The sequence below is a fragment of the Colius striatus genome, chromosome 9 (assembly GCF_028858725.1).
Source record: "Colius striatus isolate bColStr4 chromosome 9, bColStr4.1.hap1, whole genome shotgun sequence".
NCBI lineage: Eukaryota > Metazoa > Chordata > Aves > Coliiformes > Coliidae > Colius > Colius striatus.
The window spans coordinates 34,176,963-34,198,977 of record NC_084767.1 but is presented as its reverse complement, the minus strand read 5'-3'; the positions used below and the strand labels follow the sequence as shown (position 1 = coordinate 34,198,977).

The 22,015-nt window shown below is 43.5% G+C and overlaps 2 protein-coding genes across 6 annotated transcripts in view; one reads left to right on the top strand and one right to left on the bottom strand.

The window, feature by feature from the left end:
• The first annotated feature begins 185 nt into the window (after positions 1–185).
• ORC2 (origin recognition complex subunit 2) lies at positions 186–19,946 on the top strand. Of its 3 annotated transcripts, none has more exons than XM_062003093.1 (16): positions 186–492; positions 1,370–1,513; positions 2,905–2,991; positions 4,065–4,154; positions 6,010–6,041; positions 6,969–7,026; positions 8,116–8,300; positions 8,919–9,017; positions 10,598–10,707; positions 12,090–12,222; positions 12,556–12,652; positions 14,288–14,422; positions 15,018–15,189; positions 15,508–15,569; positions 16,281–16,399; positions 18,819–19,946. In XM_062003093.1, the coding sequence occupies exons 1-16, from the start codon at positions 402–404 to the stop codon at positions 18,903–18,905; spliced, it is 1,701 nt and encodes a 566-aa protein (XP_061859077.1). In that variant the 5' UTR covers positions 186–401; the 3' UTR covers positions 18,906–19,946. The 3 variants fall into 3 exon arrangements, with proteins under 3 accessions (XP_061859077.1, XP_061859076.1, XP_061859078.1); XM_062003092.1 differs by having other exon boundaries at positions 14,276–14,422; XM_062003094.1 differs by lacking the exon at positions 1,370–1,513 and having other exon boundaries at positions 14,276–14,422.
• NIF3L1 (NGG1 interacting factor 3 like 1) overlaps positions 7,105–22,015 on the bottom strand; it is a 21,093-nt gene continuing 6,182 nt past the window's right edge. The window contains exon 7 of one of the 3 annotated variants that reach the window (XM_062003098.1): positions 7,105–7,152. In XM_062003098.1, the coding sequence (XP_061859082.1) occupies positions 7,148–7,152 (5 nt within the window). In that variant the 3' untranslated portion in view covers positions 7,105–7,147. Of the gene's footprint in view, positions 7,153–13,294; positions 13,521–20,025; positions 20,052–22,015 lie in introns of those variants that run through there. The other 2 variants (XM_062003096.1, XM_062003097.1) reach the window with 2 other exon arrangements.

Here is a 22,015-nt window from a genome sequence, read left to right as displayed (position 1 = left end):
CTCCGAGCAAGCCGGGCGGGTTTCTCGCCCCTCGCTGCGGCAACGCGGGCGCGCTCTCCCATCAGCGGAAGTCTCTCTGTCTGGCCGCCCCGACAGCGTCAGGCGGGGCACAAACGGAGGTCGCGGATTGGCTGAGGTGCAGGTCAGTCAAGGCTCGGCCAGCCAGCCTCAGAGCGGGCGGCGAGTCGCGCTTTGTCCGGCAGCTGAGCTCGTTTCCGCGGCGCGGGGCGGCGGAGCGCACGGGAGCGGGAGGGGCGAGCCCCGCGCCCGGGCCCTCCGGCGGGCGGCGCACTGAGGCGAAGGACGGTACCGGCGCTTCCTCCCGCGCGCGCCGCGCGGGCAGCGCCTCCTGGCGGCGGGGCCCACGAGATTGACCGGAGCGAGCACGCGAGGTGCCCGCCATGAGCCAGCCGCAAGGGAAGGGCGGTGGTGCTCGGGAGGTGAAGTTCGTGCCCGACGAGGAGGTTGTAAAGCACATTGCTGACGACGCAGGTACAGTCGGCCCGGGGGCAGAGCCCAGGCCGGCGCTCCCGGGGCGTGGGGGCGGGGGTCCGAGCTGCGGACAGGACGAGGCCTGGGGCATCGTTCTCCTCACACTGTCTTCCGCGGTTTCTTTCTCTCTCCATCCCGGCACATGGAAAGGGGCCCCTGCGGCATTGTGGCGAATGCCCTCAGCCAAAGGTTTCCTGAACAGCAACGGCGGTGTGACGGCTTGGGAGAGGGGGCACGAACAGTCTAGCTGCCTTCACAGGCCCGGTCGTGGTTAAATGTGCAGAATCAGATGGGAATGGGGTTCGAGGTGGCTGCTACAGGAGACTCTTATTGCAGCTTTGACTTTTTAAGGTTTGGAATATCTGTGGAGGAACTTGCCTGTACAAGGCACAGAGCACCCTGATCTGGCTTTGCTGCTGGTCCTACTTCGAGCAGGTCATACAGTCTCGATAGGTCTTTCAGCCTTCTCCTATGAGTGTACTGACAACCTGAAGGCCTGGTGTTTCCTGCTTGCTGCTTTTTGCTAGGGAAGACGCAGGATGCCAAATACCATCTCCTTTGTATTTGATTTGATACTTTTATGTGTGAGTTGCCGTGATTTCTCCTAAGCTGTGGAAGCTGGTGTGTGCTGAAACGGTGATCTTGTCCTCATGGGCTGCAGAGGCCAGCTTTTGTGGTAAAGGAGGGGCTAATGGCTGTAGGGTCGGCTGATGACCTGGGCACATAACAGCTGTTTGTTTAGAGAGACACTTTTTCAGTGTTGTATTTGTGTAGTTATTTGAACAACAAGAACCTGGTCTCTTACTGGATTAGCTGCATAATACTGCAATAGAAATAATGAAATAACAAGAGGTTAAAGCTTTTATTGCAATCCTAGGTATTAAATTACGGAAGGACAAGACTCAGCTGATAGTCAATGTGAAGAGATTTGTGAAGAGGCTTGAGAATATTTCAGATGATGAAGCTCAGGAGTTCCTGGAAGAGAACAACTATGTTGCTGCTCTTGGAATATGTGCCCAAGGTATTAGGGGAAAACCTAACTGAGTTGTGACTTCAGGAGATTCTTGCAGTGTCAAGGTTGTACAATGTTAAATTGATTTTGAGGGTTGACCAGCTCTGGCTGTGCTTATGGTAACGATTAGAGGAGAGGATTTACAATTCTCTATTTATTTTATAACACGTGCAGTGTAAAGAGTCCTTTGAACCAATGGTTAGCCAAGTATCCACCAAGTCCTAATATCAGTCCTCCTCCCAAACTGGACAGGAGCGAGAGAAAAATAAATGGTTTGTGAGTTAAGGACAGAGAGATCACTCAGTAGTTAGCATCATGGGCAAAACAGACTCTAATTGATTTATTAATGAATGATCAGAACAGCGAGATGAGAAATAAAACCGAATCTTAAAAACACCTCTTTTCATCCCTCTGTCCTCTCAGGATTCTCTTTCCTTCCCCCCCAGCAGCGCAGGGAATAGGGGGATAGGGGTTGTGTTCAGTTCATTACAGATGGACTTTGCTGCTGCTGCTGCTTCTCAGGGGGAGGCCTCATCACGCTTCCCACTGCTACACTGTGGGGTCTCTCTCACGGGAGACAGTCCCTCACAAACTTCTCCAGTGTGGGTCCCTCCCCTGGGCTACAGTTCTTCATGAACTGCTCCAGCATGGGGCCTCCCACAGGGGCAGCTCCTCACACCCTGCCCCACCGTGGGTCATCCACAGGGAGAACAATCCTGCAGGTACCGACTGCTCCAGCCTGAGTCCCTCACAGGGTCACAAGTTGTGACAGCAAACCTTCTCTGGTATGGGCTCCTCTCTCCCTAGGGGCTCCCAGGTCCTGCCAGGAACTTGCTTCCCATGGAGTTTCAGCCTCCTTCAGGCATCCACCTGCTCCAGCGTGGGGTCCTCCACAGGCTGTGAGTGGATCTCTGCTGCCTGTGGCCTCCACAGGCTGCAGGGGCACAGCTGCCTCATGGTCCTCACCACAGGTCACAGGGGAGTGTTTCTTCCAGGGCCTAAGCACCCTCCTCCCCTCCTTCTCCACTGGCCTTGGTGTGTGCAGAGATGTTTTCACATTCTCACTTCCGGTTGCTGCTGCAGTTTAGCAACTGCACAGCAACTTCTTCCCCTTCTCAAACATTCACAGAGGCTTTACCTCAGTCACTAATTGGCCAGCCATTGGTCAGGTACAGAGTCCATCTCAGGATTGACTGGCTCTAACCGTATGGGCTACAGGGGACGCTTCTGGCAGCTCTTTGTTTAAAGAAGCCACACCTGTAGCCCTTCCACTACCAAAAAACCTGGCCCAGGCAAAACCACTACAACCAATTAGTAAATTGTTGTATTTCATCTTCCTTGAGTTGGGACTATACCAGTGCTTTCTAAATAACAACTACAAGTAACATTTCTTTCCACAGGTCCAGTGGGAAATGGCTCAAATGTAAGCGGTAGTGAAGTTTACTCGTTCCAGACTCCCAAACGCTCCAGCAAAATGGCAGAGCTGGGTATGTTTTTCTTTCAGTCTTGCTCTATCTATGGTCTTATGGTCTTTTTTTGTGTGTTTTTAGTACTCTGTTAACGTGTTTTGTCACTTCTGTTTATTCAAAAGATATACTTGTAGCATTTCAGTAGCTTTACTCTGACTCTGAATCAGACTTCCTCAGAAACAAAAGCACAGGGCTAGGACAAAGGAAAGGCATGGTGGGGATAAGAAATACAGATAATAAACACATAAGAAAAAGTAGAAGTTTCTTAATGCTGGGAGGAATTCCGTGTGTAAGCACCAAAGAATGGCAGGAGTTTTATTTGTATAACTTAGAAAGGATATGATAATAACTCATGTAGCAAATAGTCAAAAAAGGCAGTATTAGCTTTGTGTGTCAGTGGATTTCTCCTACTCGGAGCATCTGAACATGCTTGCTAGGCTGTGTACTTCAGAGAAACAAGCAGAGGTTGGGCTGTTCTGATTCAAATAAGATGCTTGAGTCCTGCTGCCCTTACATTTCTTCTCATTTGAAGTGTCTTTGTGTGCCCAGCACCATCAGAACTTCATTTGTGTTTAATTGGGTCAGCTACTGATACATCCTGCAAAGGATAGTCCAAGGAAGAGGAGTTGCCCTTCTATATCACTATACAGAAACTTGTTTCTGTACCGCTTCTCCTCTGGGCTTCTGCTGTGTCTTGGGAAGTTGTGTGTTTCTTATACCCCCTTGTGCAGCAGGGCAGGTTTTACTGGTGCTGCCTCCTGGAGTCATGACTCTGTTAACTAAGGCAAGTCACATAATAGAAGGCTGTTTTTCTTGAGAGACTGTTGGCAGGATATTCAGATCAATTATTCAACTTCAGTGTGTGCTGATAAGTCGTAGAAAGTGTGTTTGGTTTGTGCAGAGCTGTTTATGGCAATAGGAGAGGGGCTACAGTGGTAGTTCTTGTAAGAAATTGCTTGAAACTTCCTGAAATAGGTAGGAAATTAATACTTAGGAGTGTTTTGAGTTGATGGCTTCATGGCTGACTAGCCAGAGCTGGGAGTTTTGTGCCTGACATGTGAAACTTCTTCCCTTCCCCCTGTTTCCTACAGCCTCTGAGTTAGCCCAGACACCAGAACAAAGTGTTGTACCTGATCATGCCGAGTTCCCTGAGAAGACAGCCAAAACTCCTCAGAGCAGCAGTAAGTTCTGTGATGCTTTGGAGAACTGAAGCTAAATGGGTGTTACGTTTCTAATTGAGTGGTGGAGTGAATGCTTGAGTATTCCAGTCAGCTTGACATTGTAGACTGAAATCCTTGATATGCATTGTTTCTGGTTCACTTGAGTGTCAGATCTTTTATTCTGCCCTGCTGGTCTAGAGAACTTTTCTGTCATCTCTTGCTTTGTGTGGTCATTTAGCCCTGGTTGGGTGCCAGGTGCCCACCAAGTAACATCACTCCCCCTCCCAAACTGGACAAGACAGAGAAAAAAAATATAATGAGAGGTTTGTGAGTCAAGATAAGGACAGAGAGATCACTAAGAAATTAACGTAATGGGCAAAACAGACTCAACTTGGGGAGAAAAGGGTTTGATTTATTAATGAACAATCAGAACATGGAGATGAGAAATAAAACCGAATCTTAAAACACCTCCCTCCACCCCTTCCTCTTCCCAGGACTCTCCTTCCTTCTTTCCCCCCCAGCAGCACAGGGAATAGGGGGATAGGGGTTGTGTTCAGTTCATTACAGATGGACTTTGCTGCTGCTTCTCAGGGGGAGGCCTCATCACGCTTCCCACTGCTACACTGTGGGGTCTCTCTCACGGGAGACAGTCCCTCACAAACTTCTCCAGTGTGGGTCCCTCCCCTGGGCTACAGTTCTTCATGAACTGCTCCAGCATGGGGCCTCCCACAGGGGCAGCTCCTCACACCCTGCCCCACCGTGGGTCATCCACAGGGAGAACAGTCCTGCAGGTACCGACTGCTCCAGCCTGAGTCCCTCACAGGGTCACAAGTTGTGACAGCAAACCTTCTCTGGTATGGGCTCCTCTCTCCCTAGGGGCTCCCAGGTCCTGCCAGGAACTTGCTTCCCATGGAGTTTCAGCCTCCTTCAGGCATCCACCTGCTCTAGCGTGGGGTCCATCCACACTGCAAGTGGCCTCCACAGGCTGCAGGGGCACAGCTGCCTCACCATGATCTTCACCACAGGTCACAGGGGAGTGTTTCTTCCAGGGCCTAAGCACCCTCCTCCCGTCCTTCTCCACTGACTTTGGTGTGTGCAGAGATGTTTTCACATTTTCACTTCCTGTTGCTGCTGCAGTTTAGCAACTGCACAGCAACTTCTTCCCCTTCTGAAACACATTATTCACAGAGGCTTTACCTCAGTCACTAATTGGCCAGCCCTTGGTCAGGTGTCAGGTCCATCTTAGAATTGACTGTTCCCTATCAGCTACAGGGAAGCTTCTGGCAGCTCTTTCTTTAAAGAAGCCACCCCTGTAGCCCTTCCACTACCTGGCCCAGGCAAAACCAGTACACTTTGACACTTAATGATTTCCTCTGTGTTCAACAGAAAAGCTTACACCTGAGAGAGTTATGCGATGGGCTGATCTATTGAGCACCAAATGAGTATGATTGTGTGGGTGTTCATGTGTAAATTCACACTTTCCAGCATTGCCTGCCTGAATGTTATACAATCTGGAGAAATACAGGTGGGAGAAGTTGGTGCAGGTCAACACTGGCAAGACCGTATTACTTTGTGCTCAGAAATGGAGTTTGATGTGCTGAGGGAGAGAACATTAGCTCATTTCTCAGCCTCTTCCCTCCTGCTGATAACCTCCCAAAACTGTGACTAGAATTAAAAGCTGGCTTCTGTGGCAACAACACTGACTGTTCTCTTCTTGCCTGCCTGTGAGGAAGTAGAGATTTTCCTCACAGGATTAAGCTCTGATACTCTGGTGCATGTACCTTTGAATAATGAATGCCTGTTTTTCTAATGGACCATCTTGTACCATTGTTGAAAATATGCAGTACCTTGAACAATGATGTTTCTTGCTTTGCAGAGCATTCAAGTTCAAACAAAGTGCAGCTGAGGGTGAGTGATCACTACCTTGCTTGTGGGTTTTTGGGTTTTGGGTTTTTTTTTGTGTTTTTTAAAACTTGAACTGGTCAATTACTATAGTTCTTGAAAAGCATCATCCACAATGGGGAGGATGTAAGTTGATGTAGTGTTTTGATGCTTACATAGAGATACAGTGGAGAACTGCCACTTGTGGTGATTATAAAAACGAGTGGTGTGAAACAGTTGGCTTTTTAGAATAGTACAGCATCGTACCAGGGATGTGTGCACAGCTTTTCTGGTATGAGGTTCCAGGATAAGATGTCTGCAAGTGACACTGTTTTGGCATGCTATGTTCACTTCTTGATGATTCACATCCATTTTGCTAAGATTAACAAAAGTGTTTCCTAGGTATTGTAGATTTGATCTAGTGTCCAAGTCAGGCACATGTTTTGTACGTATGTAAGGAAGACATGCTGCTACAACTTGAACCCAGGCAGCTTAGATTGCTTTTGCTGTACTACTCCTGGGATTAGTATTCCAAGTGGTCTTCTGTCATTCTGACGGTCGTTTTCACAGCAGACTTCCAAATAACTTTGAGTAAGTAGTGTGATGTGGAAGATGACTACTCTGGGGAGCCAAAGCATTTCCAGTTTGTCATTGCTATGGTTTGACTCTTCCCAAGGGGCCAAAAATTGGCATCTTGTTTGAAGATCTCGCAGTTTTCTACCCTCTGTCTCAGGACAGTAGTTGAAAGAATTAATACCCTTTTGGAACCTGATTCCCCATCTAGCTTTGAATGGCAAAACAAGAACTCTCCATACTTAGGGCTTCTGCTTTACCAGTTTCCTGTGGGCTGAGATAGATTGGAAATGTAACCTAAGTTTGCTGTTTGCTTGACAGAGGGCTGTTTTCAGATGTGTGTTTCTTCTTCTAATGCATGTTTTTTCTCCACTGTTACAGAGTAAAAAGAAAGAATTTGTGTCTACCACACCTTATAGACTCAGAAAGAGGCTAGCAGGTAAAGATCAGCAAACTTTGTAATCAACTCCCACAGTCATTGAGGCACTGTGTTCAGAGGAGAGTGTTTCTCCTCGGATGGGCTTCTGCCTGTAGTAGCCGTCTGATTGAAGCAATCTGATTCATCCTGCAGAGAGTGTAGAAATGTCCTTAAGGAAGTTTATATAGACTTTTTTCCTACAACAGATTGCTGCTTAGGTAAGGAGTGGAAAGGTTAGAAGCACCAAGCTGCTTCAGTAACATGATCAAGAGAGACAAAACCTTCAGTAATCTAATCTGTGCTGACACTTAAGTCTGGCACAATTGCTTAAACCAAGTCTTAAAACCTCTTGATGATGGGTGGGACATTCATGGTAAAGTATTCCCCATAACTGGTTGTCTGTATGTGTTCAGAATGAATACAGAGGAGAGTTTAGTTGTCATGTTTTATTTCTTGTTTTGTGTTGAGATACCAAGACTGGAGCCAGACTGCATCCATGCTCTTAGAATCATAGAATGGTTGGAAGGGACCTTTAGAGATCATGTAGTCCAACCCCCCTGCAGAAGCAGGTTCATCTAGATCAGGTCGCATAGGAACATGTCCAGGTGGGTCTTGAAGACCTCCAAGGGAGGAGACTCCACAGCCCCTCTGGGCAGCCTGTGCCACTGCTCCCTCTCCCTCACGGTAAAATAGTTTTTTCTTCTTTTCTTCTCTTCAGTCAGCATTGCTAGCAGAGGTCTTTTACAAAACCTTTTTTGCAAAATTTGACCCAGAAGATACTCAGCTTGCATGACTTGCATTTGGGAAAAACTGCTGTAGAGATGCTAAGAGGAACAGATATTTCCAGTGTATGTTTTCAGTAATTTTGTGGTGTTTCTTAGTTGTTATCTAGGAGAAAGCTTTACTAAACAATAATCTGTGAGCTTAGGACTGGGAAAGAAATGGTTATGTGTGCTTGCAGTTCTCTTAAGCATTCATTTTACTTTTCTTCTGAATATGTTTAGGAATTAGATGCTTAAAAAACATCTAGAGAATGTATGTGAGAGAGCGAGATGGTACAAAATGTGTAATAAATTGTTACTAGCTTTTAACCTTAAATTTATGCCCTAGCTCCAAATCCCTACTTAGAAAGTGAGAGTGAATATTCTGCTTCCTGCTCAGAGGAGGAGGATGAGGAAGACCAGAAAGAAGTCAACACTGTTTTATCCAGTCGAAAGACCCCAGGAAAAACTAAGGCTGCATCTACACCTCCTCCCAAAAACACCCTAACAAAAAAAAATAAGGAGGACAAGATGGTGAGTGTGCAGAAAATATGCCCTCGAGCTAGCAAGTATGAAGGGATGTCTAGAGACAATAAGCTCTCAGTGACCACACCTAACTATGGGGAAGAATTCACTTCAAATTAAACCAGATGGGTTGACTCTTGCTATATTTCTGAGCAGTCCCTGTTGGACAAGCATCACTGGAGCCTAATCCAGTCTGTATCCTCAGCAGCTCCAGAAGGAGAAGTTCTAAGTTGTCCATGAGCAGAAGACTTGTGCTAAGAAAGGATGAAAAAATTGATTCCTATAGCACCAAATGAAGCATGCATTACTTTCTGGCTTGGTGTTTAGCTTAGTTTTCTGAGTTCCTTCCAGCACTAGAAAATAGAAATATTGTCATGTTAGAAATATTGTTATATTCTGCCCTCCCAGAATCTCTTTTCTCTATCTGTCTTCAGGAAAAAAAAAATGACTAGTTCAGCTTTGGCAGAATGCTACTGTAGAAGTCATTTTTGCAAATATCTCCTGCCTCTCTATTAATCCTTGTTTAGTGTCTCATGTTGGTCATCTTCAGGCACATTTGTGGGTGCAAAGGGAGAGAAAGGTTACAATAGCAGGAAGAGTGTGGCTAAACTTGCTGTGTCTTTTTAGAACAAGCTGGTGGAGGAATACTTTGAAGCTCACAGTAGTTCCAAAGTGCTCACTTCAGACCGAACACTGCAGAAGCTGCAGAAAAGAAGACTGAATCAGGTACACTGCATAGTGAATCACACAACTCTTACAGCTTTTGATTTCTTTGATGAAGATTTCCCTCATCAAAAATTCCTGATGTTGTTTTTTTCTCTTAATTTCTTTATTTCTAGTTTTATTTTTACTTCATTTGCATTCTCAGTGGTAAGACCCATTGAGGTATCATTTTAAGCAGCATATCTCCTACTGCTGCTCTGAGCAGGGACAGTGCCCAGCTGTTTGAACCTGAAACAGCAGGAAAAAATTCAGGGAAAAGGCACTATCAAGGGAGCAGTTAGTTGAAAGCAGTTACCTGAATAGGTTAAAGTTTGCTTTTGGAGGAGGAGAAGAAAAAGAAGCAGAGTTGTAGAGACCTTTCTTTAAAATTATCACCCAAATAGCATTTTGTCAATGAAATGCTTAGTGGAATTAAAAGCATGCAGGACTGGGATGGCTCTAAATATTGTTTCCTAGTTTTCACTAGAAATGCACTTTTTTCCCTTCCTACTCCTACAAGACAGGAATGATCTAATTGTGCTGTATGCTTTTTCTGTATGCCACTTCTACAAGCCAGTTCCAAGCAAGCAGTTGCACTCTATGGAGACAGGTACACAGGGACAGGTGTCAAGGGAAACACGTAAAATATTTGGAGCTCTTATGTCTGTGACTGCTTTTTGCACCCATCTGTGTTTTAAGAGATGGCAAATATGCAGATTGCCTGATGTCTGCTGTTGTCTGGAATTTCTACCCAGGGAAACATCTGGATTCTTAACAAGTTCTTTCGTAACAGCTCTGGAAGGAAATCAGCACTTTCAGTATTAAATCTACTTCTGGCTCCAAAGAAATTGAAGGCTTAGTGGTTCTGTTTCTCAATGCTTTGTGTTCATCTGATATATTGCAGCTGTCTTTGTGTTCTTTTCAGGGTAAACTGTCTTCTGCTGCAAGGGAGTAGAAAGCAAAGCTGTTAAAATTGAAGAGAAAGGGAGGCCAGTGTAGATTGGAAGCTATTTGTGATGCTACTGTGCTGTTTAAAAATCATCATCCCAGCGTATCTTTGAAGCAGAAGTAATCCTTTGATTCTTGATGCTTTTGAAATAATATTTTTCTACATTTAGCTGTCAGATACAAATTATTTCCTTCCTGTTTTATTTTTTTTTAAGATGATGTTTGTGAGCATTCTCTTGTAGTGAGAAACACCTGAACCACTGCTAAGCATGTTGATTGAAGCCCTTGCTCCTGTGAGCGGGACTGTGATATTGGTATCTTCCTGGTACACTGCTTGGTGCTGTGTGTGTCCATTATTTCAGTAGTGGTTTTCCCATACTCAGCAAGGTGAGATAAAACACAATGAAATACAGTTTTAGTCCTAGTCTGTCTGCTATTTCCCATAATAAGGTTACTTAATGTCTGCTTTGTTTCTCCAGTAGAAAAGCTGTATTTAGAGGAGTCTTTGTGGAAGAAAAAAGATCGAGTGCACCAATCAGTGAAAACTATTCTGCTCCTTAGCTAAAGAATATAGTGGAGGGTGTTTGTAAGGGCTCCAGATATATATCCCATTTTTTTCTCAGCTTGGAATGACTGACATCTCTTTGTCAACACAGCAAACACTGCATGATCTTTTGAAAAAAGCTCCCCTTGCCTACGCTGATGAAATCAAAGAGCTAAACCAGCAACACGGATCCCTGTTTTCCAAGTGGATGCTGCAATTAAAGTACGTATCCAATGACAATCACTGAAGAAGCCTAGTAAACTTACTCTCGTCCACAGTATCTGTGGATGAGTTGAGCACTGACTTTTTTGCATTGTTGGATTGCTTAAATTTAAAATAAGGTTACGTTAATTTAGTGCAATGTTTCATGTAGACCAAATCTTATGTAACTCCTTGAACTGAGTGCCTGAAGTGAAATGAAGTCGCATTCTGCCTGGCTAGTTTGTCTGTGCCTTTGTAGACCAAGCATTCACAGATAGGGAACACAAACAATGAGAAAAATGTCTTTTGTGAACAGTCCATTTTGCTCACAACTGTGTAGTTGGTGAATTGCCCATCAGCAATTTCTTCAGTATTTATTTGGCTGTGCACTGTTGTGTTGGAAAGTTGGCAGTATAAATTTTACCTGAGTCTGTGTGTGTCTTCATGGGAAGGAGAAAAGAGTACCATCCAGGAAAACAAATGCAGGACTACAAAGAGCTGGGAGATTCTGAAGTGCCTTATAGAAGGCAGGTCACCAGCTCTGAAGTTCAGTGCTGGGGAAGCAGCAGATACTGGTAAGGAGGAAGCCCCTTGGAAGCTTTACAAGGGAGTGGAGTATAACAAAATTCATTGTTCAGATCATATGCTTTCAAAGTTGCATGGTTGCAAGAAGAGTTTTTTTGTGCCTCAATGTTCTGTGAAAATAATCAGAGATGTATGTGGTAGGGTAGAAGGAACAAATCTGTAGATGATAACTGAAGTCAATGACTGTGATTGAACACCTTTACCTTTGCTCAACATTATCTGAGTGCCCTGATACTCTCTGGTCAAGATGATGCTTTTCCTGCTGTTCAAAAATAAACAAAGCTTTGTGATTCATGTTATTTTTATGTTTTCCTTCATCTTTCTCTGTGGAACAATTAGGATAAGAAAGAGATATGATAATAGTTTACATTTGCTTTGGAATTGAGCCTGCATATCAGAGTAGAAAACTGCTATGAAGGTTTGCTTTTTGTTCTCTCAGTTTCTGTGAACCATGTTAAACATTAAGTCACTGGTGAGGGGGTGAATGTGAATGCTGGGTGCTACTTGTTATCTGAAGTGCAGATCTAGTCTCGTATTCTTGGACAATACCATTTTCTTCCACAGATGCTTTGCTAAATTTGTGGGCCTCCAGGCTGTTAAAATGCTTCTTTTACTAGGATACATGTATATGCCACACTTCAGATTCCTGGCAGCTAAGCTTATTTGTCAGCTGTGAGCTGAAGGTAAGCCTGGAGTTGATGAAACATGAAATGTTTAGAGGCAACATTGCAATTAATCATTTTGCTTAACAGATATATAAACCTAAAAAAAAGACTTGTACTTTTTTGATCTGTTTATATTTGCTCACTCTTCTGCAGCTTGGGTTTCAATATCGTGCTTTATGGACTGGGCTCAAAGCGTGATTTGTTAGAGAAGTTTCGTACCTCTGTGCTCCAGGATTCTGTTCACCTTGTGGTTAATGGATACTTTCCCGGCATCACTGTGAGATCTGTAAGTGTGGGAAAATCTCACAGGTTTATCAAATCATCCTGTGTTACAGGTGCCTCTATAGTCTTTCAATGTACAATATTAAAGAACTGCCCATGCGTTTTCCAACAAATTGCTGGAATTCCCATCATCAGTAAGTACTCATCAGGCCTTCTTTTTTATGTCACTGTTTTAAAAAGGAGTAGAAATGTTTGGTTTATGTTGACTGTTTGGGGGATTTGATGATAAAAATCAGATTACTTCTCTCATGATTGTCAAGGGCTCAGTTTCAGATTTTCTGCAGTAGATCCTTCAGTGACAGAGTCCTTCACAAGGGACTGCCGTTTTCTTTTTTAGATTCTCAACTCTATCACAGAGGATGTGCTGGACCATATAGGGACCTTCCGCAGCCTCCTTGACCAACTTGAATTCATCATGAAAAGGTTTAAAGAAGGTAAAATGCATAACTTTATACATATATATGTTAGAGTCCACTTATTGTTAGGAGAGCCTTATAGTTTTCATGTGTGCAGTTACAGTTTCTTAAGTTTATGGTAGCTAGTATACTCTCTTGCTTGTAATTCATGCCACATATATGAAAACATGTATGTACCAGAAATATATACGTGTACATGATCTCAAGCTGTTACCTCAGTCAGTGTTTCACAGACTCAGTTCTTTAGGAAGGCAAGGAGGAAAGCATAAGTGTTCTAATAGGACTGAGGCTCTCCAACCCCTTGGCAAACTGAAATGCTCACCTCTCTTGCATTTAGCCTCGGTGCTTTTTTGTTTCATTGACATGGTGTTTCTGTAGCCACCTGTTTCTTGGTGGAAGTCAAGATAAACTCCAGCTACATGAGAGAAGGTAGTTCTTAGTGGCCACTTGAGGACCTGGTATAAGCCTCACCGAAATAAACAGAGCAAAGAACTTGCAAACAATTTGGAATGACAGTTGCTGACAAGATAGTTAGTCCTTTGAGCTCCTTTAGAAAATATTGGTCTGGGGGTCTTTCCATAAATTCAGTATAGACTGGATGAAGGCTTAAATGTACATGGTTTAGTGGAATAGTCATTTAGATTTAATATATGCAAATATTGACATTAATATGAAAGGTAGGACAGCAATGTCAAAACAGGCAGGTTAGGATTGGTTTCAGAAGCAAAGTTAAAACAGGTATTGCCACACAGAACACTTGCTGAATTGTTTTTGAACGTCTGTTCTGCTGCTTGGGTACAAATACACAAATTGTCATGGAATCTTCATTGTGCACGGTATTGATGTTTTCAGTGTTCACATTCTCTTTTCCATCATTACCTTGTGTCTGGTGACAAACAGTGAAAAAGACTGATTAATGGCAGTACTCACCTAAATCTACAAAGACCAGTCTTGTGTAGTATACACTGTAGCTGTACTGACTGGGAATCTGAGGAACCTTTGGTTTTTGTTGGCAGCCAAGTATGTATTCATTTGCACAGAGTCTGGCTGCTGTTCCACAATTGTTTCTGGAGTCAGGAAATAGCTGTTTCCAGGGATAAGTACAGCAGCAACAAGCTGGCTGGAAATTTTAGCTTATCCAAGCTACGTCTTTGTAACTTCTTTAGAGGACTCATTGACTTTCCATTGAAGTTAGTATGCATTGGATTGAACTGTGAATAAAATTGCATTTTCATTGTCTGAGGAGAAGCTTAAGGATCCTAGTCATGTAATTCAAAAGCACCTGGACAAACTATGCTTAGACTTGCATCCTAAAATATATTTGAATGACCTTCAATTGCAGAACTGAAAAGGGCAATTCCTGGTAAAGCCATGAGCAGGTGAAAGAGGAAAATCTTAAACTGCAAAAAGAACTATAGCTGTGATGAGAATCACAATACAGTCAGTTGAGAAAAAGATTTTTAAGTGCTCAGAAACAACAAATGTGGAAGAGAGATCAAAGTAAGCTGTACAAGGAAAGTGATTTGATATTGATGAATATGGAGCCCGATGGAATGGACTTGTCCCAGGCTGCAGTAGGAATGGGAAACCACTTTGTGTGCAGTTTCTTTGGTTGCTTCTCTGTTTTTTCTGACCTTGCAGATTCATCTTTAGAGCTCTATGTCCTCATTCATAACCTGGACAGTCAGATGTTGCGAGGAGAAAGAAGCCAGCAGATCCTTGCACAGTTATCCTCTCTGCCTAGCATTTACCTCATTGCCTCTATTGATCACATCAATGCACCTCTTAGTAAGTCCTCTTGGGTCTGATTTAGCAAAGAGAGAAGAATCTATGTTCTATTTTGAGGCTGCTGGGCATGTTTCATAAGCTCGTGTATTACTGTTGATGTACAAAATAGACCTGGTGATGTATGGTGGTAGAAGCTAGAGGCCCTGATTGGGACTGTGGCTGTGTTGAACCAAAACTGTATAAAGATACTGAGAACAACCAGTCACTGATTGTAATATGCAAATAGACTCCAGGCTTCTGGTACCCTTTGATTTAGGGTCTTACTGAAGAGGAGATTAGATGTTATATCTGTCATTGCATCTAAACAGTTTTGTTTATCAGCCAGAAATTCTTTTCACAATGTTGACTCTGGAAGGATTTACAGAGTATCTATGAAGCTGCTATGAAATAGGCAGGTGTGCAAATGTTCTGTTGCACAGAATTTGTCGTGCTTGAACTGCAAGTATCTGGGTGCATGTACTGTGAATTTCACAAGCATACATTGTTTCCTTAAGTCCTGCAGTAGAACTAAGCATGTTTTAATATTGCTTATTTAACACCTTAGAAAATGAAATCTCCCAGTTCTGTCTTTTCACTGTCTTTTTTCTCTCTCTAGTGTGGGATCAGGCAAAGTTAAGCCTCTACAACTGGCTTTGGTATGAAACAACCACATTCAGTCCTTATGTTGAAGAAACATCTTACGAGAACTCGCTTTTAGTACAACAATCTGGATCTTTGGCTTTGAGCTCCCTAATGCATGTGCTGCGCAGTCTCACTCTCAATGCCAGGTAACACAGTTACACTCCACAGTAGCACTTGCTGAGGATCCTGGCCTTAGTAGGCTACTCTGGTCTACATGTTGCAGGAGACAATCCCCGTTTTCTGACAATGATGTTCAAGATGAAGGTGGTAGGACCTGGATTCCAATTGATTGGTTACTTTAAATGAACAGAGTTTGGATAGCACGCCTTGTCCAGCAATGAGATTCATTCACAAAGTCCTGGTCAAGAGGGAAAAATCAGTCAATGTTTTCTAGTGGTGGGGTTTTTTTGGGGTGCAAGTGGATCATCTTCCTTTTGATTTTCCCTTCTCCTCTTTTCACTTAGGGGGATATTCAGACTGCTCGCTCAGTACCAGCTGGAGAACAAGGACAACTCATCTTACCCAGGTGTGTACCCACCTCTTGTCATCTGCCATTGCTAGCTCAGTCACAGCAGCACTGGCTTTTGATATGCAGACTCAGTGAGACCCAGTGCCCTATACTGTCTTTATAGCGGTCTTTCTGTGTCTGACAGACAGGAAATCAGTAGACTGGCTGGTTCTGAAGGACCTCTTGCTATTGTCTACTTAGATGTTTAGACATGACCGAGGTCTGTCATGTGGGACTGCAGTTAAAAACAATGAAGAATATGAATTTGTATAACTAGCACTTAAAAGATGAGGGAGAGACAGGAGATTCTGTTCCCATGCTGCTCCCATCTAAATGACTTCTGATGTGTCCCTGCATTCTGGCTTTCATTGGGAATATTCTGTCACTGTCTCTAGCAGGTGCTGCAGAGGATATGAATAACATGGGAATGGTAAAGAAAGTTGGAAGTAGGATAGAGCAGTTGGAAAGTGAGAGGTTAACCATGTTGGGAAATGCATTTAAAGTGCAATTAAAATTCCATTAAGCAAACAGTGTGTCTGGAATGTTAATTCAGCTGGTTTCCATTAATTACTGAAATACTACTTTGTCTGTGTACTTGGAAAGAAGTGATGACGTTACTGCAGCTACTGTGGTCTAAGCCAAAGTAGGATAACAGGTTTTGTTAGACCTGGACAAATCTTGACAATTTTACCACTTCAATTTCTTTTTCTCATCTTTTTCTGTCTCTAGGGCTGTCTTTCCAAGACTTCTACCAGCAGTGTCGGGAAGCTTTCCTTGTGAACAGTGACCTGACACTCAGGGCACAGCTGACAGAATTCAGGGACCACAAGCTCATTCGGACCAAGCGGGTGAGTTGGGGGAAGGTAATTCTGAGTATTCACCATAAACAAAAACAGATGCTTGCTTGCTACTAAGTACCCCTAAGACACCACTCTGCAGCTCACAGTGAGGCTGTATAGTTCAAAGCACCTAGGAACTAGTAAAGGGATGAAATTCTGCAATAGCAGCTTGCTCCATGCCTCCAATTTATCAACACCCTTTACATGAATAGGAGCGTCATGGTTTGGCCCAGCTAGCACAGCAGCACCATGGCAGTCTCTCGCTCGGTGCCTCCATTCACCCCCACCCTCGTTAGGATGGCAGAGGCTCCAGCGAAATGGGAGTGAAAAGATAAGCAAGTTGTTGTGGATTGAGACAAGGGCAGGGAGGGCTCGCTGCCAATTTTGGTCCTGGGCAAAACAGACTCCAGTACTCAACTTAGAGAGGAAAGTAGGAAAGTTTATTCTACAAGAAACAGAACAGAATAAAAGCAAAAAGGGAGTAGGATGATGAGAAAATTACAACCAGCACTTTAAGATCTCTCTCCTCCATCCCTCCTTTCTTCCCAGGCCCAGCTCACTGCTCCCAATATCTCTACCTCCTCCCCTGTCAATGGCTCAGGAGGGCAGGGAGTGGGGAATATTATCAGTCTCTCACAGGTGGGCTCTGCCGCTTCTCTCTGTTCAGATGAGGACGACTCCTGGCATTCTTCCCCTGCTCTAACACGGGGTTCCTTCCCCGGAACACAGTCCTTAACAAACTTCTCTGGTGTGGGTTGTTCCCAACAGCTGTGGCTTCTGCCAATACAGGGTCCCTCACACAGGACACAGACCTCAGTGAATAACTTTGGCGTGGATTCTTTGCCATGGTTGGAGTTTCTGCAGTTATAGGGTCCCTCTCTCAGGACAAGGCCTCTTTTGGGCATAAGTTTAATGAGCTGCTTTGTCGTGGGTTCCTCCCCACAGTTACAGCTGTGGATATTGGGTCCCTTCCTTGGGACACGGCCTGCTCCGGCCATAATTTTAAACAAGAAAATCACTGCCCCTAGCTCGTGGTCTGAAGTGAAATGATTGGGTCCCCCCACGGGACACGGCATCCTCTGGCCATAGTCACGGTCCCTGGCTTGGGGCCTTTAATGAAGTGAATCGCTGCCCCTGGTCTGGGGCCAGCTTTAGCAACACGAGTCTCTGCCCCTGATATGGGCTCATTATCAAAATGAGTCTCTACCGCTGACGCAGGGTCTTTAATGAAATGAAAATATATCTCAGCTTCACCAGTTCTCTCTGCAGAATGCAGGGGAGTCTCTGCTCCAGCACACCTCCTCCTCTCTTTCATCACTGACCTTGGAGTCTGCATGGTTGTAACTCTCACTGTTCTACTCCTTGCACCACCACCAACCAGAAGAAGAAGAAGGGACAGAAGAAGGAAGAAACAGGAAGAAGGAGGAAGAAGCCTCGTCTTCCGGCTTCTTCTTAAAAAGTGATTGTGGAGGCGTCTAATTGGCTCAGCTCCTTCCCCCTTACCAGAAATCGCTGTCATGTCAAACCATACAAGGCGGCTGTAAAAATGCAGTGTATGTGGGTTACAGATTAAGAGAATGGTAGGAGTTGGAAGAAACCTTTAGAGATCATCCAATCCAACCTCCTGCTAAAGCAGGTCCACGTCAATCAGGTTGCACAGGAACATGTCTGGGTGGGTTTTGAAAACCTCCAGAGAAGATTCCACACCCTCACTGGGGAGCCTGCACCAGGGCTCCCTCACCTGAACAGGAAAAGTTTTTCCTCATGTTCCAGTGGAACTTCCTATGCTCAAGCTTGTGCACATTACCCCTTGTCATGTCACTGGGTGCTACAGAAAAAAGATTTGCCCCATCCTCTCAACACCCACCCTTTAGGTGTTTATAAGTGTTGGTAAGGTCTCCCCTCAATCTTCTCCAGGCTGAACAGTCCCAGGTCCTACAGCCTTTCCTCATAAGAGAGATGTTCCAGTCCCCTGATCATCTTTGTAGCTCTCTGCTGGACTCTCTCCAAAACCTACAGGTTCAGGAACTCAGCAACTTACAGGTCACTTCTTCCTGGATATCTTGAGAAGTGACAGACTCTGGAGCCTGCCAGTCTGCTCCCAATAACCTGTATTTGCATGAGGGAAGAATGCAGGCTAGTCCTCATGAGGCAGTACAGCAGTACTAGGTATGGTAGCATAGTGTTGAGGAGCTGTGTAGTGTCAGACTAGCATAACGCACAAGATTTCTCATATACTGACTTCTCTCAGTATTTCTGTGGTTCCAGTGTCACTCTAGTGAAATAGTCCTGTTTTTTAGCAATGTAGCTCTCCCGAATGCTGGCAGCTCTCACCCAGACTGCAGCCAGCCATTAGCAGCGCTGTCTAGTGGCTTGCGTTGCACTGTGCTGTGGTGTTAATGGAATGTGTATGTATGTCTGTTCTCAGGGAGCTGATGGTGTGGAATACTTACTAATTCCTGTAGATGACAGTACCTTGACCGACTTCTTAGAGAAAGAGGATGAAGATGTATAACGTCTGTTCTCAAAGCATCTACAGCAATTGCTCTCAAGGGCTGCTGGAGAGGGGCCTATCTCAGATTTCTCTCCCTTCAACCCCAAGGCTGCTGGACTATTCACTGAAATGTATTCATTGCAATGAATGATGCTCGTTCAACTATTTCAGGTAGTTTGGAATTATGACTTCTGTAAGCAAGGCATCTCTTGCTCTGTAGTTAGATTCGTCTGCTTTGTTAGTTCAGATGATGCCTTCTTCCTATCTAGGCAGCCAACTTTACAGACAGAAAAACAAACTCTGTAAGATTGTGCCTTCTCTCTTATCTCACCAGAAATGAGGGTTTGATTGGAGCAGTTTATTTGGGAAGTGTAGACCACTAGATGGTCAGAGCTATAGTGTGTACTAGTGGTGCAAGTTTTCTCAACTGAGTACTTTCTAATACTTCATTACCAGTTAGACAAGTCTAGCTTCCAGTATATGAAGAAGCCAAGACATAATGCTAAGAGACTTGCCCTGACTGCATAAGGAAATGGTAAGACTGGTGGGTTTGGGACACTGGGGGTAACTTACTAAATTCTGACAACAGAACTGAAGGACTTGTCCCAAACCCCCAAATCCTTTAAGAAGACGATTTACTGTCAAAACTGTGATGAGCTCCAGTCATTGCCTCTTTGTGAGGGTGAGAGAATCCAGCTTCTGTCATCTACTTTCCAAGTTGCAATCCAGGAATATGAAGAGGCTGTGAAGTTTTTTTTGTTTTTTTAAGAGCTTGATTATATATATGTATTTTTTAAAGCAGGAGTGTCCAATGATCCTGGAGGAAGCCTTAAATGCCACTTACAAGCTCTCCCTTTTTTAAGCCTTTAGAGGTTGGGAGGCAGCTGAAGTCTGACAGCTTCACTTTTTTTCTCAGGTACATGGGAGTAAGCCCTACAGTTCCATCGATTGTAGTCTGCCAGTCAGACTTCAGGGACTCTGTATGTCTAATATTTGGTAGCTGTGTTACAGCTCAATGGTGTAATAGCTCAATCAAATAAAGTACTTTATTACTTTTCATTAGCTTATCTTGTCTTGTCTTCCACAGTCATTCTATGGTATAGGAGGCTGTCAGAGGTCCTTCTGGCAGCTGTGTGAAAGCCTCGTTTTCATTATGATGTCAAATATCTGTGCAAGGTGCAGATGATGTCAAACTAATTAGAAATATTTTATATTGTTTCTTATAAGGTATCAAAATTTAAATTTGTTTGCCCACCATTTAATACTAGTAATTGGCTTTTGAAGAGAATAAAAAACATCGCATAGAACATTACCCGGTCTACCCCTCACTGATAAAAGCAACAGCCAGAGGTTTACAGGCTGACTTTTGCTTGTATTGAAAACACAGTGTATCTGCTTACCCCACTGACAACTTAATTCTTCAACTATAGAACCTAATTAGCTTTGCTGGAGAGTACTCCAGCTTCCTCCCTGAGAACATTTTCCAAGTAACTTTTTCTTTTGGTGGTGGTTGCATCTGCATTTTCCAGGCTGTAATTCCAAAACTTTGCAAAATGCATCAGATCCTGCCTATCACTACTTAGGCTACCGTTGGTATTGCTAAAACTGGGATCCAGTATCTTCACCCGAGTTCTGTAAATTGGGTGTAGAGTTCAAGAACAAGAACTCTGCTGTTTGAAGAAATGTGTTCCTGGAAAAAACATGAAGTATTGTAGCTAAGCAACAACCACATCCTCTTTTGCAGTCCTTTGTCTCCATGGTTCCCATGAAACTCAAGATTTCATTTCTGTTCTTGAATACAGATGGAAGACACCACCTAATGTGTTTACAGATAGTGATACCATGGTGCACTTATATCTGATTTTCTAGATGTGAATTTTACTTTAATGAAGTGCTGTAACCATCCTGACTTCAGAGTTATCTGCTAACAGGGCTATACAGGCAAAAAGAGGGCTGTAGGAGATACCACACATTTGCTAAGAGAAGGTTGTTGGCCACTGATGATCCTATCAAGCTAAAGAAAATGTGAACTAATGCCTGTAGGGTTTGTGTTAAAAGTATTTAATCCCGATTTTATGCTGTTTCTGGACAACTACCCCACCTATGCATTCATTTTCTGTCTCTTCAGCTCTGTGGATGTACTAAGGTAGTAGCCCTTTAATATCTTCTGTAGAAATACAGAACTGTTGGAGAGATCACCTCTACAGTCATTCCTTTTGCTTGGGGAAACGAATTTCATTCACTCCCTGTTCCTCAGCTTATTGAGAGGTCAACTGTTAATAAGAATGATGGCCTTAGTAGCTTCAGATGGTACTGGAATCATCTCTTTCTACTTAGATTTAAGTGGAACAAGGCATGCACAATTAGGCAGTAAAGACAATGCTTGATGAGACAGTGTCATAAACTGAAAAGTTAATTTGTAATATAAATTGTTTCATTTTGTTTAAATATTATTCTGCTGTGCACATAAACCAGAGATGGTAAGGTATGCAACTGGGAGGGGTTGTTTTTCTTTAAAAAAACCCCACAACACAACCTAACTTAAAAAAAAAACACCCCAGAGATTACCAGTGGTGAAAATGCTACTTGTTCAGTTTTAATAATCCTGTAATTATGAGTCATATTTGCCAAAACTTTAAAAGAAAGTAACAAAGGCACATTAAATTCATTTACAGCTTTGTAAAGCAATTGAGTCTTAACCTTCCAAAGCTTTTTTAAGTGAGAGTCCCTCTATTAAAAAGCCTTAAAGCTACATTAATGGTAGATTGTGCAATTGAATACTAGTGTACCAAATATATACTGAATTGTGTTCAATGAGTGGTGTCTTCACTGTTTATGCAAACGTGTGAACCACACCCTTTCATTAGTCATTATTAGAAGATTTATTAGCTAAAATATCCCTGACTTTGTACCTAACGTGATTTGACGTAACTGCAACAGGGTACAACTCCTGTGTAAGCTTAAAAATACACATCAGTCAGGTTATTAGATTTTACCCAAATCAATCCTTGAGTATCATGGTTATTTAATACACACAATGAGTACACACTAACAGTAAAATTATTCAAGTGCAGTACAGTAATTGAGTAAATCAGCCTTCTGTATCCCAAAATAACCATTTGTTTTGACAA

Excerpts from the sequence above, each read along its gene's own strand:
- ORC2 (XM_062003092.1), top strand. The coding sequence starts at position 402 with ATGAGCCAGCCGCAAGGGAAGGGCGGTGGTGCTCGGGAGGTGAAGTTC. Across the intron at positions 6,042-6,968 it reads CAAACAAAGTGCAGCTGAGG|AGTAAAAAGAAAGAATTTGT; the intron begins GTGAGTGATCAC and ends CCACTGTTACAG. Across the intron at positions 14,423-15,017 it reads TCACATCAATGCACCTCTTA|TGTGGGATCAGGCAAAGTTA; the intron begins GTAAGTCCTCTT and ends TTCTCTCTCTAG.